Source organism: Taudactylus pleione, unplaced genomic scaffold, assembly GCF_031769625.1.
Source record: "Taudactylus pleione unplaced genomic scaffold, aTauple2 ptg000201l, whole genome shotgun sequence".
Lineage (NCBI taxonomy): Eukaryota > Metazoa > Chordata > Amphibia > Anura > Myobatrachidae > Taudactylus > Taudactylus pleione.
This window is the reverse complement of record NW_028284603.1, coordinates 31,041,360-31,061,184: the sequence shown is the minus strand read 5'-3', so window position 1 is coordinate 31,061,184 and position 19,825 is coordinate 31,041,360. Positions and strand designations below refer to the sequence as shown.

General features: G+C 46.5%; 1 protein-coding gene and 1 non-coding gene across 3 annotated transcripts in view; both read right to left on the bottom strand.

The window, feature by feature from the left end:
* USP34 (ubiquitin specific peptidase 34) overlaps positions 1-19,825 on the bottom strand; it is a 265,775-nt gene that overhangs the window by 114,677 nt on the left and 131,273 nt on the right. For both annotated transcript variants that reach the window (XM_088477313.1, XM_088477314.1), the window contains 3 exons: positions 15,268-15,308; positions 6,531-6,655; positions 3,604-3,756 (listed from right to left, as the gene is read on the bottom strand). In XM_088477313.1, coding sequence (XP_088333439.1) covers positions 3,604-3,756; positions 6,531-6,655; positions 15,268-15,308 — 319 coding nt within the window. The remainder of the gene's footprint in view (positions 1-3,603; positions 3,757-6,530; positions 6,656-15,267; positions 15,309-19,825) is intronic.
* Positions 18,962-19,076, bottom strand: LOC148518285 (U5 spliceosomal RNA). Its single transcript, XR_015879147.1, has one exon. It is a non-coding gene; the product is annotated as a U5 spliceosomal RNA (small nuclear RNA).

Sequence of the window (19,825 nt, the reverse complement as noted above, 5' to 3'; positions counted from 1 at the left end):
GAGAGAGACGTGGAGGGGGGCACAGGGAGAGAGACGTGGAGGGGGGCACAGGGAGAGAGACGTGGAGGGGGGCACAGGGAGAGAGACGTGGAGGGGGGCACAGGGAGAGAGACGTGGAGGGGGGCACAGGGAGAGAGACGTGGAGGGGGGCACAGGGAGAGAGACGTGGAGGGGGGCACAGGGAGAGAGACGTGGAGGGGGGCACAGGGAGAGAGACGTGGAGGGGGGCACAGGGAGAGAGACGTGGAGGGGGGCACAGGGAGAGAGACGTGGAGGGGGGCACAGGGAGAGAGACGTGGAGGGGGGCACAGGGAGAGAGACGTGGAGGGGGGCACAGGGAGAGAGACGTGGAGGGGGGCACAGGGAGAGACCTGCAAGGGGGCACAGGGAGAGACCTGCAAGGGAGCACAGGGAGAGACCTGCAAGGGAGCACAGGGAGAGACCTGCAAGGGAGCACAGGGAGAGACCTGCAAGGGAGCACAGGGAGAGACCTGCAAGGGAGCACAGGGAGAGACCTGCAAGGGAGCACAGGGAGAGACCTGCAAGGGAGCACAGGGAGAGACCTGCAAGGGAGCACAGGGAGAGACCTGGAAGGGGGCACAGGGAGAGACCTGGAAGGGGGCACAGGGAGAGACCTGGAAGGGGGCACAGGGAGAGACCTGGAAGGGGGCACAGGGAGAGACCTGGAAGGGGGCACAGGGAGAGACCTGGAAGGGGGCACAGGGAGAGACCTGGAAGGGGGCACAGGGAGAGACCTGGAAGGGAGCACAGGGAGAGACCTGGAAGGGAGCACAGAGAGAGACATGGAAGGGAGCAAAGAGAGAGACATGGAAGGGAGCAAAGAGAGAGACATGGAAGGGAGCGACATGGAGTGGGGCAAAGGGAGAGACATGGAAGGGAGCAAAGAGAGAGACATGGAAGGGAGCGACATAGAGTGGAGCAAAGAGAGAGACATGGAAGGGAGCAAAGAGAGAGACATGGAAGGGAGCGACATGGAGTGGGGCAAAGGGAGAGACATGGAGTGGGGCAAAGAGAGAGACATGGAAGGGAGCGACATGGAGTGGGGCAAAGGGAGAGACATGGAAGGGAGCAAAGAGAGAGACATGGAAGGGAGCGACATGGAGTGGAGCAAAGAGAGAGACATGGAAGGGAGCAAAGAGAGAGACATGGAAGGGAGCAAAGAGAGAGACATGGAAGGGAGCAAAGAGAGAGACATGGAAGGGAGCAACATGGAGTGGGGCAAAGGGAGAGACATGGAAGGGAGCAAAGAGAGAGACATGGAAGGGAGCGACATGGAGTGGAGCAAAGAGAGAGACATGGAAGGGAGCAAAGAGAGAGACATGGAAGGGAGCGACATGGAGTGGGGCAAAGGGAGAGACCTGGAAGGGAGCGACACGGAAGGGAGCAAAGGGAGCGACACGGAAGGGAGCAAAGGGAGCGACACGGAAGGGAGCAAAGGGAGCGACACGGAAGGGAGCAAAGGGAGCGACACGGAAGGGAGCAAAGGGAGCGACACGGAAGGGAGCAAAGGGAGCGACACGGAAGGGAGCAAAGGGAGAGACACGGAAGGGAGCGACACGGAAGGGAGCAAAGGGAGCGACACGGAAGGGAGCAAAGGGAGAGACACGGAAGGGAGCGACACGGAAGGGAGCAAAGGGAGAGACACGGAAGGGAGCGACACGGAAGGGAGCAAAGGGAGAGACACGGAAGGGAGCAAAGGGAGCGACACGGAAGGGAGCAAAGGGAGCGACACGGAAGGGAGCAAAGGGAGCGACACGGAAGGGAGCAAAGGGAGCGACACGGAAGGGAGCAAAGGGAGCGACACGGAAGGGAGCAAAGGGAGCGACACGGAAGGGAGCAAAGGGAGCGACACGGAAGGGAGCGACACGGAAGGGAGCAAAGGGAGCGACACGGAAGGGAGCAAAGGGAGCGACACGGAAGGGAGCAAAGGGAGCGACACGGAAGGGAGCAAAGGGAGCGACACGGAAGGGAGCAAAGGGAGCGACACGGAAGGGAGCAAAGGGAGCGACACGGAAGGGAGCAAAGGGAGCGACACGGAAGGGAGCAAAGGGAGCGACACGGAAGGGAGCAAAGGGAGCGACACGGAAGGGAGCAAAGGGAGAGACAAGGAAGGGAGCAAAGGGAGAGACACGGAAGGGAGCAAAGGGAGAGACACGGAAGGGAGCAAAGGGAGAGACACGGAAGGGAGCAAAGGGAGAGACACGGAAGGGAGCAAAGGGAGAGACACGGAAGGGAGCAAAGGGAGAGACACGGAAGGGAGCAAAGGGAGAGACACGGAAGGGAGCAAAGGGAGAGACACGGAAGGGAGCAAAGGGAGAGACACGGAAGGGAGCAAAGGGAGAGACACGGAAGGGAGCGACATGGAGTGGGGCAAAGGGAGAGACACGGAAGGGAGCAAAGGGAGAGACACGGAAGGGAGCACAGGGAGAGACCTGGAAGGGGGCACAGGGAGAGACCTGGAAGGGGGCACAGGGAGAGACCTGGAAGGGGGCACAGGGAGAGACCTGGAAGGGGGCACAGGGAGAGACCTGGAAGGGGGCACAGGGAGAGACCTGGAAGGGAGCACAGAGAGAGACATGGAAGGGAGCACAGAGAGAGACATGGAAGGGAGCACAGAGAGAGACATGGAAGGGAGCAAAGAGAGAGACATGGAAGGGAGCAAAGAGAGAGACATGGAAGGGAGCAAAGAGAGAGACATGGAAGGGAGCGACATGGAGTGGGGCAAAGGGAGAGACACAGAAGGGAGCAAAGGGAGAGACCTGGAAGGGAGCAAAGAGAGAGACATGGAAGGGAGCGACATGGAGTGGGGCAAAGGGAGAGACACGGAAGGGAGCAAAGGGAGAGACACGGAAGGGAGCAAAGGGAGAGACACGGAAGGGAGAGACACGGAAGGGAGCAAAGGGAGAGACACGGAAGGGAGCAAAGGGAGAGACACGGAAGGGAGCAAAGGGAGAGACATGGAAGGGAGCGACATGGAGTGGGGCAAAGGGAGAGACACGGAAGGGAGCAAAGGGAGAGACACGGAAGGGAGCAAAGGGAGAGACACGGAAGGGAGCAAAGGGAGAGACATGGAAGGGGCTGACCTAAATACTATGTTATTTTGACCCAACTACTTAAAAAATGGTTCACTCTATAATTATTTAGGCTTAGGGGTGCCTTGAAAAAATTATGGAGAACCTAAGGGTGTTTCTAACTGAGAAAGTTTGGGAACCACTGGAATAGGGAATGTAACCATGCATTTCATTTTTTTTTCTTTTGTTTAAAAGAAAGGACTAAAGATAAACTAAGATTTCTCTAGTATCCAGAAGAGGTCATCATTTGAAGACCTAAATATGCACAGGATAAAAATCCTACATGACTGGTTCAGACATCTATCAGTTCCACAGAAGGAAACCCTGGATATTATATAATATCATATGGACTGCTTGGTGCCCTACAGACTTATGTGAATAAGAACAAACCAAATTCACTTTGGTTCAGTGTTGCCCAATTGCTTTTGTTTCATATCTACATTTTGATTCGCAACATTTGTCTTCTAAGACCAAAATCATGGAGTAAATTACTACAAGTGAAATTACTTACCCGAATAGGTTTTAATGCTTGAGCATCAGGAAGAAATTTCAACAAAGTTGATGCAGCCAATAGCAAAAATGATCTATTTATTGAATCACCGCCATCCAGACCAGAAAGGGACAGCTTGTACAGACCATTGCATGATTCATGACGCACTGCAGTCTTACAAGGAAAATCAGAATAAACACAATCATACACTTGAATTTTATCCTTGGATTCTATAGCAGCAAAAAATTAAAACCGTGGAGGGCTCAATATAATAAAAATATTTTGTTCTTTAAAACCCACTATTATTTTTAGGCTGTGCTATTTATTTTGAGTCAATTTTGTGTTTTAGCGTTACACAAAGAAATAGAATGCTTCCATTTAAAATAAGCAGGGTTTATGTTAAAATTGCAAGCATCCATAGCTACTAATTACACATGCCACTGTCATGTGCTTTTTGTAAACTGTAGTGGAATTTACAACAGCGGTAGCTGGAACTACAGCAGGCTTAATCAATGATAACTAGTGATTTTGACCAATGACGACCAGACAATGGCTGAAATTTCTCCATACATTAACTTCACATCACTAGCAGCAGCAGTGTAATGAATGTGAATCATTTGATTCAGAAATGGTAAGTCCCCCTGACACATGTCTATCTGAAGTAAAAAGCATTGAATAACATGCACAAACCATAAAAATGTAAGTATGACATTCGGAGATATTTAATATTCAGCTAAATGCAAGCTGCTGCTATGTTATCTGCCATACGATACACTGAAAGGCTGTAGCATTTCTTGGATAGAAAGTATCATGTGCATGGAAGGGGGTAAATCTTTCATAAAACTTCTACTTTTAGACATTATTTAAGACACAAAGGAATTTTCTGATTGCATGCTGTACAAATTACCCATTAATGTATTGCACACCGCAGTGCACGCAAGTGTGCAGAATGGGTCCTGCTAACATGCACGCTAGCCCTTGAATGCCTCTGCCTGGTTGACAGGCAGAGGCACTTAAGGGGCGGTGCGGGGTCGTCTGGCGTTCAGTTTGGTATTTTAAAGAATAACTGTCTAGCGTTGAAAACATGAAGAGTCAAAGAGCATGTCACACCCACAACAAAATTGTGCATTGAATTGAAGCATCGCTTTATTTTTTTCTAATGTGTTTCTAAAAAAGAAAGTTCCACCACAGCTGTGTATACACAACAGTCCTCTACATTAGTGCTTCCCAAAGCTGCAGCACCCTGGGGTGCTGCGGGGTACTTGCAGGGGTGCCACGGGTTGGTGATCCAGAACCATATCAAATTATTTATGGTCCATGTGATAGGCAAAACCAGTGCTGGTGGCTGCCAATCATAAAATATATGGACAAACAGAAGTGCAACCATGTCCAACACCCCATAAGTGACCCTAAGGATGGGCAGTAAGCACAATTTACTACATTTCATTTTTTTCATAAATCTCTCCAGAAGAAACTTTTGGCCTAGGGGTGCTGGGAAAAAAATTCTCATACTACATTGTGCCATTTTAAAAAGAACCACTGCTCTACAGGTCTACTGCTTGCCCCAAACAAGCATTGTGATTATACTGTATTGCTTAGAAACAGTTTTACAAGGACGTTTTATGTCTGTAGCATAAAGTAAATTGGCAGGCTCCAACAGTAAAATGTATAAAGGAATGTAGTATGGCCAGCAGGCGGGGCATACACCTAATCTTTTCTTCCGTGTGCAATCACAGGTGCACAAAATAAAGCCACACACTGCTACATATTAGTGCATACATGTGCTGTAGTATTGCTGAATATGCCATACATCCTGTTTAAGTTATGGTGTACCCTTTGTGGCCTTGCACTTTATATGTTTACAACACTTCCCATTAATGTTTCATTAGAATTTATCATGAGATGCATTAATCCATCTATCAGACTGAGAACCACTTTAATGCCTTTCCCCCTTATAATATAAATTATGACAATGTAACATATTTCAAATTACAAGGGGGAAAGGCATTAAAGTGGGTCTCAGTCGGATGGATTAATGTATCCCATGATAAATTATAATGAAATGTTAATGGAAAGTATTGTAAATATATAAAGTGCAGGGCCACTTTACTATTTTATAGCAAAAATCTAAATTATGGTCCTGTTGTATGAAAGCTACAGTGACTTACTGAGCCAAATAGCTACTACTGCACACTGTCAGCTTTGGAGGTGGCATGTATACCCAGATCGTGTAGAGGTTTTGCAAATATCTGATTTGCAAATGGAAAAGAAGGGACTGTTGGGAAATGTGGAGGGTAAAACTATATTTTCCTTTGAGCAAAACCTACTTACAGAAAAGGAAGGTAAAACCCTGAAAGTTAACGGATAGGCCTTCGATCTACAGATATGTCCTTTCTCATCTAGCCTCAATACACCGTGCATCGCGATATGCCTGGCGTGAGTGAGTCCCCAGGTCCGGTGCTACTCAGCGTCTGGACTTTTTTGGACGAAAATGCGCAATCTGATGCTACTAGAATGCACCAGCAGACTGTACTGATTACTTTGATAGGTGACACTTGTATATCGGTGTGCAAAGGAGACTGAAAACAGTACATTTTTGTGGAAAAAAACTGAGCCGCTGCATCGTAGATTGAGAGACTAAGTCGCACACAGATATACAAGTGTCACATATTAAATTAATCAGTACACTCTCCTGGTGCGTCCTAGTCACATCGAATTGCAACTTAGACACAATATCGGCAAAAAAAGAGACGCAGAAGATGCCCAGCGCTAGCAGAGTCTGATGGGACCAGGCTGCAGAGATGAGTGAGGGCACATCTGTATATCAGCAGCAAAAATAGATCTGTAAGCACAAACTCAAAAATACAGCTGTAGGTCACTAAGTTATATTGTTGGATAATGAAAGAATGCCTTCACACTCATGGGCACAATGTTTTTAGTTGTCTTACCTCGGGAATAAGAAGGGTTAATTTTTTGAGCCAATCTTGTAAATTATCACTGTCTGCAAGGCTGGATTTCACCACAGAACAGCAATGAGCCCAGCTAACCAGGAGCCACATTGAATAATGTGTAACTAAGTAGGGGAAATACAGGAAACAGGTCAATAGTAAGTCAAAACACCTGTTGTGAAATGGCCATGGATTCCATAAAAGCAAACAAGCTGCATTAAAACAATGGTTACACATTACAGGTACAATAACCATAATTTAACAGCACAATGTAATAGGGCTCTTTTATTCTCAATTACAAAAGAAAACTTCCACTAATTTTAAAGCAACAACCCCACATCTAAACATTTTTTTTTTTTAAATCTTTAAATAGCAATTTAGGTACCTTCTAAGAGTGCTCATTATCTAAGCTATACGCTTACAAATATTTCTCTCTGGAGGGCAAACAAATATGGCTGCCAGACACTCAGCATGTCATGTGATGAAGGAGTGGGGAGGGAGTCACAGTAAAAAGAGAGCTGAGGGGCATTCTGAAACCTCTGTTTTGTAGTCACATTCTATTGAGAACTGAAAGGCTGTGTGTAGATTGTCTCATATTTAACATATGTCTGATTTTTTTTTTTATCTATCTGTACCTAATATTTATTGATTGGCTTTAAGATTGGTACTAAGTATAACAACGGTCTCTGACCACATTTTTAATAGTCTGTGCTTTCTTCCATTCATAATTTATGGCTTATCACATATGGCATCTGAGCTGTAAATATTTTGTATACTATGATATTCATGAGAAATTATTATAGAAGTTTACTATCTCCTGTCTGTTGGTTAGTTAGAAATGGTATTTTTTTTTTTTTCTTTTTTTTTGTTAACAGAGTCAGTACTATTGTGTTAACAGTCACAAAGAAAATCTTCAGGACAAACTACTCCATGTATCAGTAATATCTTTTGTTCTCACCAAAAAGGTTAAATCTTTAGTTTTTGCATACTGCTTCATAGCCTGACACTTATTTTCATGGGATTGTAACTATATTTTATGTATGGTACCTTCACCCTAATCTGCCTTCATTAACGGAATATTTTCTGGACTGATATGTCTAACCATTTCAATAGCCATTTCCAATCCCAAATGAAAGAGGACACGGATTGGAAGGTATGGGGGTACCGCTTCCATCATTCTTGCTATCGCTGTGAATACGATATGCCATCGCACAGTCAGGTATCCCGCGCCCATGTGATGTCCATTGTTCATTTACATAATACAAACACAGGTTTCAAGGAAGACATAACAAAAAAAAAAAGTGTTATGGTAAACTTACCTTTGTTAACTCTTTTTTGTCAAGGTCCATAGGGACCACAGGGATACCATGGGAAAAATGTGGTTGGAGTGATCCAGGCACCAAGCAGTTAAGCTTTCAGCTCCCAGGATGCCTCAGGTCCTCCTCCACATACACCCTGCCCCTGGCCACAGGAATTCAGTTTTGTAAACAAACCCAGGACAGGAGAAGAAAAGAGGAATAAATGTACACCACAAACACTCTGACACAAGATGAGGTGATCCATGACCGAAAGAAAAATTACCCACTGCAGCCAGGTACGTCAAGGTGGGTGCCCTGTGGACCTCAAAGAAACAGTTAACAAGGGTAAGTACTATAACTCTTATTTTCTTCTTCAGGGTCCATAGGGGTCCACAGGGATACCATGGGGATGTCCTAAAGCAGTTCCCCTAAGAGTGGGGACGCTCCTGAGCAGAAAGGAGAACCCGCCACCCCAAAAGGAAGCATCCTGGGAGGCAAAAATGTCAAAGGCGTAGAACCTAAGAAAGGTGTGGACAGAAGACCACGTGGCCGCCTTAAACAATTGTTCACAGGAGCAACACGATGAAACTCCCTTGATGGTCCCACAAACTGAGCAGAATGTGCTGTTGCAGTGTTTGGAACAGGGAGATCAGCCTGCGTGTAAGCCTGAGAGATAGCCAGAGTTTGTTTGTTAGCTGGCCAGCCCCGTTTGTGAAAACCACATAACACAAAAAGAGCGTCTGATTTTCTAAGAGCGTTTGTACGAACCACATCCAGGGAGGCTTCACCTACAGAAAGACTGGAAAGCTGGAACCACAATCTCTTCATTCACATGAAAATGGGACACTACCTTAGGAAGGTAACCCGTCCGTGTACGGAGGACACACAAAAAAACCAAAACAAAACCGGGGAGCGCTGGCAAATCAGAGACTCTACGTGCAGAAGAGATAGCGAGGAGAAAAAGTGTCTTCGCTGTCAACCACTTCAAATCTACTGAGTCCAGAGGTTCAAATGGGGGATCCTGTAGCCCCTTGAGAACCAAAAACAAGTCCCACGGTGCCACCGGTTGGGAGAAAGGGTGGCTGAACACGGAGAAAACCATGAAAACAAATTCTAACATCTGACAGACAAGCAATGCTTCGCTGGAACCAAACTGACAGCGCAGAAATCTGTATTCTCAGGGTGACCAGGCGGAGACCGAGGTCTAACCCAGCCTGGAGAAAAGAAAGTACCCTGGAAACCCTAAAAACCTTAGGGTCATACTTCCTGTGGGAATACAATTGACCAAAAGATTGACAAACTCTGTAATAGATGCAGGCAGAGGAAGGCTTTCGTACCCTAAGCATCGTCTGAATCACAGAGCTTTGGCTCTTAAGATGGGAGACTCAAGAGCCACCCCGTCAAAGGCAGACGAGGTAAGTCCGGATGCAGGCAGGGACCCTGCGCTAACAGATTCAGCCATAGAGGAAGAGGAAACGGAGTGTCTATGGATAGACTCTGTATATCGGTGAACCAACGGCGCCTGGGCCAAGCAGGAGCTACTAGTATTACTGTGCCGCCTTCCTGCTTGAATTTCCTGAGGACCCTTGGGAGGAGGGCAACTGAAGGATAGAGATACGCCAGCTTGAAGTCACTTCTGACTGCCAGAGCATCTACAAAGGCAGCTGAGGGATCTCTGATCCTGGACCCGTACCTAGGCACCTTGTGGTTGACGTGAGGCCATGAGGTCTACGTCTGGTAGGCCCCAAATTTTCACCAGGTGTTGAAAAAGCTCCGGGTGGAGAGCCCATTCTCCGGCGTGTATGTCCTGACGACTTAGGAAGTCCGCTTCCCAGTTGAGGACTCCCGGGATGAATGTTGCCGAGATAGCCGGAAGATGACATCCTGCACAGATCAGAATGTTTGTCACTTCACCCATGGCTGCCTGACTTCGTGTGTCTACCTGATGATTGAGAAAGGCTACTGTGGTCGCGTTGTTGGACTGGATCTGGACCAGCCTGCCTTGAAGTAGGTCCTGTGCCAGGATGAGCGCGCAAAGCTCCAGGATGTTTATGGGCAGGTGACTTTCCTGATTTGTCCATCTTCCCTGAAAGGTAGGATGACCTGTCACCGCCCCTAAACCACGAAGACTGGCAAGGAACACCCATTTGGAATCCAGAATGGGCGACCCTTGTCCAGATGAGCATTTTGTAGCCACCATGAGAGCGAGCGCCAAACCTCTGGAGTGAGGAGGATCCTCTGAGACCGTGTTAGATGATACTGCCCATTCCACCGGGAGATAATCAAATGTTTCAGAGGCCTGGAGTGAAACTGAGCAGATTCCACCATGCTGAAGGTGGATACCATTGACCCCAGGACCTGCATCGCTGATCGAATGGATACCCTTCGCTTGCGGAGCAATTTGCATACTCGCAATAGGGCCGAAATCTTGTCCTCTGGCAGAAACACCCTTTGTGCCTGAGAATCCATAAGTGCCCCCAAATGTACCATCTGCTGTATTGGAGAAAGAGAGGATTTCTTCCAATTGGTGATCCAGCCATGCGTCTGTAGGCAGGCAATGGTCAGTTGGAGATGGTGTTATTGGCACAGTCTCAAGCTGTTCTACATCACAATGTCGTCCAGGTATGGCAGTATTCTGGTTCCCTGACACCTGAGGTAGGCAGTCATAACCACCATTATTTTGGTGAAAACCCGAGGGGCCGTTGAGAGACCAAAGGGCAGTCTCTGAAATTGGTAATGTTGTTGCAGGACAGCAAACAGTAGAAATTGACCGAAGAGTCTCTATACGGAACTTGGGTACATGGATAAACTTGTTGAAGGTTTTCAGTTTTAGAATAGGGAGATGAGACCAATTTGGTTTCCGAACCAAAAAGATTGGAATAATAACCCCTTCCTTGTTGTTCCACAGCAACCGGGATTATCACCCCTGCCAGCAGCAGGGAGTAAATGGCCTTCTGGAGGGCCAAGGCCTTGATAGAATGTGATGGGAGAGTTGTGCAAAAAAACTTCTGGGGAGGATGCCTCCAGAAGGTGAGGGCATACCCCTGAAAGCACACTTCTCGGACCCAGGTGTCTGTTGTTGTTTGATACCAGTAGTCCGCAAATTGAAGAAGTCGGCCTCCCACCCTGGGATCTTCCCCAGGAGGAGGCTCGCCCCATCAAGCAGAGCGTTTGTCGTCCGGCTTAGAGGTTGGACATTTGACCGGCCTGGACCTCTTAGTTTGCTGATTGGTGGTCCTGCAAGAACTAGACGGTCTGGAGGAAGGCTGTCCTTTTGCTCTTCCCTGAGGGCGATATCACGGCCCGTGCAGTTTCTCTTCCCTGCCTGGGGTGTCGCTCTCTTCCTCTGGTCTGAATATTAACTGTGTAATTAGTTGAAACAGCAGCTGTGAGCTGCACCTGAACTTCCTATTTAGACCAGCCACACAAGCTCCCTGGTGCCAGCTCATCAAGTCAAGACTGCTAGTATTCCTTGTATTTCCTACTGTCTCTAGATCCTGGTCCCTGCAACCCGATATCCTCTTTCTTCTCATGCAAGTTGTCTGGGACATTAATCTGCTTCACCAGAGCTCAGCTATCCAGGACTTGTCCAGTTTTTACTACCTGCTTCTTTTAACTTCTTCCAAGTTAGCTAACTTGGGCACCACACCACATCTTCAGTATTACATTTATCAGTTATCTGGACTCTGTTTATCTAATGTATATTATGTATCTGCCTTTTGGGACCTTGTGTTACCTGCTTGACAAACTGCACTTACAATCCGGGATTGTGTTAGTATTGCTATCCAGTGTGTTTGCAGAGGCATATTCTTTAGAACTACTAGTGCCTTCCAGATTCTCTGCACTGCTTTGCAGCATTCTAGATCAGTGCCTCCAATCATCTGTTCTCACCTGTGCATTGTGGTTTATCAAGTGACTAGGGTACCTGCACTTTACTGTATATTCTGGATATTTCAGTCAACACTTCAATTTATTAGTCAACCAGGACTTTGTGCATCCATATACTTCACCCAGCATTTGTCCTCCTCATTCTAAATTCAGTTTCTATGCCTTGCATTATCCTGGACTGTATCATCATTGCATACCTGCTACTCAGAAATGCCTATATGAACATTGTTAACTGTTTGCTTAACTGCCTGCTTAAATATTGCACCACCCTGTATGACAATAAATCTTACTAATTCACCTTAATAAAAGTTGTTTCATGCAAGTATGATCACACAAGGGAAACCCCACTTGAATCCTGTCAGGGAACAAACATAGCAGCTAGAACTGCTGTGGGTATCCTATTATGGGAGGTAGCGTGGGCGTAGCCAAACAGTCCACTAGCTGCGTCATAACCTGAGACAAGGAGGACACCCAAGATAGCTCCTGTATAGGGGCTGGTAGACTGGACTGGTGAGGTGGTTCTTTATAACAGCAGCACACAACCCATCCTGTATAAAGTCTCCTGAGGAGACAAGCCTGCCAAACAACTTTTACATGAAACCAGCACAGAGGCCACAGTTTCTGGTTTACCTTTATTCTTAGACATAATTAAGTGCAAACGTGACTGCCTTCACAAATAACAAAAAAATGTGAAGTACAATTTGAAAAAACGCACGCAAAAAAAATATTCCCCACATATCTGTAGCAAAGTACTATCTAAAAACGTGACTATATAACAAACACATTGGTTTTCATTATTTATACTTCATGTGTATTTTCCATAACCAAATGCATTGCTTCTCAGCCATTCATTTGGGTTGTAGTTTACCTTTTTAAGGTAGAGCGCCTATTTTTTTTTTTTAAGTATTCCTATTCTTTGATACAGTGTTCTATCACTTCGGTATTAGCAGCCTTCCTTCAGTGTGAGCGCACAAGTGTTTAATTATATTTTAGACAACAATGATAGTGGTCGCTGTGCATCTCATATACACCCCACCCCCCCCCCCACCCACATAAAGGTGCGTCTGAATCCTGCCGCACCAAATGACAAATCGGATGCCTGTGGCCAGGGTATGTGTGGAGGAAGAGCTGGGAGCTGAAAGCTTAACTGTTTGGTGCCTGGATCACTACAACCACATTTACCCCATGGTATCCCTGTGGATCCCTAAGGACCCGGAAGAAGAAAACATTACTTGATAACCCCATTGCCTATGTCATAACACATTTCTTTTAAAGGTCTCTGACAGCACACAGTAACAAAATGTCCACTGTAGCACTAACAACTTCCGTCTCTACTCCATTCAGTCCCTGACAGGGGAAGGGGTTTCTATGGAAAGACATATATGCAGTACACATGGCTTTCTTTGCAAGGTGGAATGGTAGGGCAGCAAACAGTAAAATTAGATTGTGTTCTACTTTTTCCCCTGCCAGCCAGGTTTACCGCTTTGATTAAATGGTTGTGTGCACTGAATTAATGATGTCTATGTAGGATTACATCTGTCAAAACACAGAAAGCATCAGAGACACAATTGATTACCACCTATGTGCACAGACTGGAACACCTACGAACTTGGAAATACTACAAATAATACAAAGTAGGTAACACTAAATCCTATATTTTACTACTGTATGTCTGGCCACACTTCTCTCTTCTTTACTTATACCTGCCATGCTCCATAGAATATAAAAGGTTACTAATATTGTAAATACAGTGCTCCCTCTTTATACCTCTTTAAACCACAGGCCAAACTGGCATTATAAAGAAAATGCCACGTCATAGAATTAATACATCTGTTTGGGATGTACAGTAGTTGGGATGCCGGCGCTCACAATTCTGGCGCCAGAATGCTGACAGGGTACAGAATCCCGGCGGCTGCTGTCCTGTAGGTAAGGGTTGGGATTAGGCACTAGGGGGAGAGTCAGGGTAAGGCTGCAGGAGGGGAGATTTAGGGATAGTCTGCGTGAAATATGGGTTAGGCACTACGAGGAGGATTAGGGTTAGGCTGCGGGAGGGGGGGTTAGGCTGTGGGAGAGGAGGATTAGGGTTAGGCTGCGGGAGGGGGGGGTTAGGCTGTGGGAGAGGAGGATTAGGGTTAGGCTGCGGGAGGGGAGGGTTAGGCTGCAGGATGGGGTATAAGGTTAAATTACATACCTGCAGGCCTCGATATTTCAACCTTCGGGATTCCCAACAAAGGCATTCTGTGCGCTCTGTTCACGTACCCAACCCCATCTGTACACTTGGGGCCTGATTCAGAGATCAGTGGCTTTGTTACGCTAATGCGGCTACAAAGCTCTTCCCCTGTGTAAAAGAGTGCCTCTACATGTGCAAAGACTAAGACGTCCACTTTCAGCGTCTGTGTATGCTGCATTGCCTTCTGGAAGGAAAAGCCGCAAACATCGAATGCATCATGAAAACTTGAATGGCAGGTTCTCCATCTGAGTTTGGCCTCCTATGTGAGCGGCTAAAGTGTTTCTGTACACAAATGTTTTCAGCGACACACAGGGGCGTCTTAACAGAGGAGGGGGCCCGTGTGCACTCCCCGTGTGGGGCCTCCTCCTCTCCCCCCGTGGCTGGCAGCCAACTGACGCAGCTGGCCAGCCACCGGAGCACTAGTAGACTCAGGGCACTAGAATGGCTGCGGCGGCCATTTTCCGGCGTTCTGTAGACTCTGGGCACTAGAGTGTGCCCGGAGTCTACTGCACATGCGTAGAACACCGGAAAAATGGCCGCGGTGGCCATTTTCCCGTGTTCTGAGCAGCGCCGACACCCGACGCGGGACCACGGACAGGTAAGTTAAAAGAAATCTGGGTGCAGGGGTGTGTGGTGCAGGGCCCCCCTGGACCCGGGGGCCCGTGTGCCCCGCACACACTGCACTCATTATAGATATGCCACTGGCGATACACCCACTCCCATAACAGTCCCTTGAGACGGACCATATTTGAGTGCATTAATAGACACCGCCCAGTATCGCCCCATGCATTGCCTGAACAGTCCCCATGCTCCTGTCCATTGGGACGTTTGCGCATTGCACATTTTTGGGGGTTTTCATGAAAGGCAGCTGCAAAAAAAAATAAAAAAAAATGACTCATCTACGTTAATATCGGCATTGCCCGCTTCTCTGACTCAGGCCCTTGGAGTGCAGAGATCACAGCTGAATTGCTGATCGTACAACAAACAGGGAGCACTGTATTACAAAAGGAGGAATTAACTTGGAATCTAACTTAATTTACCAACACCACCACAAGAACTGGCAATTCTCAAATTCTTCTAAAAGCGGAAACCTCTGTCTAGATTTTAATTTTAAAGACCATGATAGGGACGGTCTTTAAACTCCAGGACTATACGAATAGGTGTAGATTGAGCCCATGGTGTCAAAAGCATTTAATCAATATCTGATAACTAGGTGTCAGCAATAAAAAACACAGGAGATGGTCACAATTCTATACAATTCTGCACAGCAAAAAGTAACATTGGGATATGCCAGATGTTAAGCTATTAATGGAACATTTACCTTCGTGCCTTGATCTATGATCTGACTGGGCCTTCAGGACTCTGCAAGAAAAAGTTGTGGCATGTAATGAGCAAACTAGGTTAAAACAGGATTTTGGTACTTACCGATAAATCCCTTTCTCCGATTCCACAGGGGACACTGGAGTTCAAGACAGTGGGGTATAGACGGTGGTAGAGCAGAGCCTGGCACTTTAAATAATTCTGAAGTGTGACTGGCTCCTCCCCCTCTATGCCCCATCAGCCCCAGTTTAAGAACTGAGCCCGAGAGGAGACGGTAGACAATAGGAAAATGAGGAGAAGGAGAAGACCACAGAACGGAACAATACAGACTGAAGAAGAACAGAGGAACCCTCTGCAGGGAACACATGCAGTCACACAACTAGATAAGGACCCAACAAAACGGCAGGAACGCAGCGCTGGGCGGGCGTCCAGTGTCCCCTGTGGAATCGGAGAAAGGGATTTATCGGTAAGTACCAAAATCCTGTTTTCTCCTTCATCCACTAGGGGACACTGGAGTTCAAGACAGTGGGGACGTCCCAAAGCCAACCTCCCGGGTGGGAAGCGCGGAGTACTTGCCGACCTCCCGGCCAACCGAAACAGGGACAGCCCAAGACTGGAGGCATGTCGTAGAGCCAGGAGACAATCAGAGCTCCTTGCTGAACAGTCACAGACATTCCACAACTTACAGCGTAAATTCAATGGAATACGGCTAGAGAGAGTACCCGCAGATGAAAAGCATCAGAACACCGTAAGCTCAGCCAAAAACAGACCAAGCAAGACCGTTGGGAGCAGAAAACCCCAACTAGAATCCATAGAATGGCAGTAACATGAGAACAAAACTCGAGAAAACCGTATTAGCGACAACTACAGGAAGCTGCAACAGTCTCAGACAGCAGAATCCCAGCACTGCGGGACATCATATAGATAAAAGTATAATGAGACCAATATACAGAGACAGAGCTGGACCTGTCCACAGACTCCTAACAAAGCAAACAAGGAGGCAAGAATCACGACCTAACAGTCGCCCTGAACCATTCTCGAGGTCCAACTACTAAAGGGTTGGTAACCAGTGGAAGGTTTAAACCATAGAAGTTGTCAACGAGTGGAGATCCCACTGGCATGAGGCAGAGGCGGATACGAGAGGATTGAGACTACAATTCCTTCCAGTGGGTCAGACGGCAGTACCACCCATCCTGTCAAACAGCAGACAACTTCCTTCATGATGGTAGAGTGTAATCAGTACCAACAACTGGCCTGAACATAGTATGAAAACACCCAGGATACCCTTAGCAGAAAAAGAGCACGGATGCCACCTCCACCCAGGGAGAGCTACCAATATAGGGAAGTATCCCATCCGCAAGGCTAAAGCACTAGGACAACTATGAAGGTACCATTCAGGTACCTGTCAGTGTGCTGAATTATCAACAGATACTGAACAGGAAACAAACCAGGCCCCCTGTATGGAACATAGAGACTGTCACACTTTATAGTAAAGATGTGCATTAGCCCATAGATGTACTTCAGTCCATAACCCCAACAGATTCCAGTAGAATAGGGTCACAAATCTCAATGTTGCAATTATGCACCCACACACCAGGAAAGCTCTAAAGTGTACAGCCAACTGATTTAAAAGAGCGGAAGGCTGCTAGGACAGCAACTAGGGTGCATAAGAGAGAACAACAGCTATGTCAGGATGCATGAAAAAGAAAGCATCTGCCGAGGCATTAGTGGGGTAAGCCCGCTTACCTGTGAGCGACCAGAAGCCCTCTGGACGCTATGTAGGATGTCACTGACCTTATTCATCTCACAGCAAACCACCACGTCAGGTACAGAGAGTAGCCTCAGTGGCAAAGATCAATGCTCTACAGCACGGACTTCAGTCTGGAGATGCTGCAGAAGAAAATACTGTAGAAACTAGCAAATTGTTAATGGAGACAAGAAGGTCGTACAACAGGACGCTATACCTGAGCCTGTTCCATTAGGGATATGTATCCATATAGAGATTACACATACCCCAAAAACGGTCTGCTAGTGTACCCTTACATTAACACTTATAATGGTGAAGTGTGTATTACGCCCACAATCTGATACAACCCAGGCCAGACCCTGCCTATATCGACGGGTGGCCCTAGGCCTCATGTAAATTAACTAAATAAGCCATGAGGATGGAATAGATCCTGGATTCTCTATGTACTGATAGGAAATGTACCCAAGTGACCTACAGATACCTATTGTAGTGAGATATGCGACAAGACAATAATATAAGGTACCAGAATCGATACCGAGAAAGGTACCTGTACATAGACATAGAATGCGTTAATTATCCCAAGTAAAGAAGAGATATATCCGTAGTGATAACGCCAGTCAGGGGCAAAAACAGATTTCTCCAATTATTAGGAAAATTCATACAAGGAACGGGAATATATCAGTATATATACACATTCACACATATAAACATAGCTGCATGAAAAGGCAAACTCTCTGAAAGGAAGAGTTAGTACCGACATAGTAAGTCACTTGTCAAACTCCTGCACCAGGAGATCCGCACGCTACATTACATATATATATACACATATACACACATACACATATCCCGCACCAGGAGATCAGCATGCTATATCTATATATACACACATTGCATTCCTAGTGTCTTACAAGTTTGTTACTAAGTGCGCCCTAGAGTGTAGTTGTAATTAATAGGTAATAACCCGAGGCGGGTGTAAGTACATATCCTTATATACATGTGTGGACATACAGGAAGGCCCCTGGACATGTATAGAGTCCATACTAAAAGCAATGCCGTAGGAGTCTCTGACTATCCTATGTAAGCTGCAGAACATGTCTCTAATCTATAGAGCCACCATATAATATGTATGGATATAAGCGACAGCTTCTGGTAAACCCTGGCAGCTTTCCAGACGTGGAATAAGATGTATCTTAATGAATGTGGAAGTATAGGAATACCTACACATATCCATAATTATATACATAATATACACACACCACCCAATCCCTAGGGAGAGATGGTGTAAAGCGGAGTTATAGAACAAACTACCAGATCAGGAGAGTCCAGCCTCCCATCGCAGCATCCTCTTTAAATATACTAGGTATCAGACATAAAACTGATAAGAACATATCCTACCCCTGCTTTAATGGTAAGGATAAGAAGCAATATATATATATATATATATATATATATATATATATATATATATATATAATAATATATACATATACACACACACATACATCTGTATATACACACACACATATATATATACTTAACACATACATAAATCCCTACATGCCTACGCGTACCTACATACAAGATTAGTAGGTGGCGATATAATTTGAAAAATATAACACGGGCAATAGTTAGAAGGAACTGAGCCCCAGGTCTAAACGCAGGGTTAGTACAAAATACAAGTATATACATACATGTGGCTTACCTCCACACAGGGAGACTACTCATGTGCCGCGCGTGGACGTCATTCTGCTACGGTGTTGGGGCAGGAAATGTTAGCAACGTACTATCCCAGACTGATTGCGATCCTGGGACTCTTCCGTTACCGGTGTACTCGCTTTATCAGGTGTGCCCTTCTGGCTCCAGATGATGGAAATCAAAAGATGACCTCAGTGATGTGAGACAGCAATGCCAACCACTACAACGGCCATACGTTACTTCTTGTGTGTGCAGCCCAGCAGCTGCCGGGCATCAAAAAATTACATGAAACTCATGATTGTTCCTCTCCACGGAAATCTTAAGTAAAAGGCGAAAGATTTATTCGATCTGAAGAGAAACCACAGTATAAGGGAATAAATAAGATATAAATCCCTATAGATGCACAGATGCATACCTTCTAAGGTAAGCACCGAAGGCTGTTGAGATTTAACATATGTGCAGCCACATATGTGCATGAGAAGAGTACGGCTCATTCTTAAGGCGAGCCAATGTGAGGCATAAGTCTGGGGATGGGACGCACCCTTGTGCTAACCTTGGGTTAAAGATATGCAATAACCGTCATTTCTGGCAGCAGCCAGAACAGTGGCCCCAACTATTTAGGCAGAGTGATCTCTGGCAGCTATAGATGCAAGAAACACACTGCATTATTCTGTTACACATCAAGCATATTTGCCCCAGATGTTCAATGTAATAAGCCTGTCGCACCTGGAATACCCAGGCGGTCTCCCATCCAAGTACTAACCAGGCCTGGCGCTGCTTAGCGTCCAAGATCAGACGAGATCGGGCGTGTGGCCGTAGGCGCTGATAGATATGTGGTGGGCAAAGTGGCATGGACACAACCTCTATATTAGGCTGTGGCATGTTCCTCCCCGTGCTTCAGGGTGCCTGGGACCCGGACACTCACTCTATAATAGTGGCGGCGGGTCCTTTTTTTTTTTTTTTTTTTTTTATTATATAATATTAAACCAGTACACTGCCCAGTTCCGTAGGGGAACTACTTGCAATATAACCGAGATGAGGCAGAGCCAGATCTCTATAAGGACTGCAGGTTAAAGTACAAACTCCACAGTTGTGCCGTTAAACCTAATAAGATCAG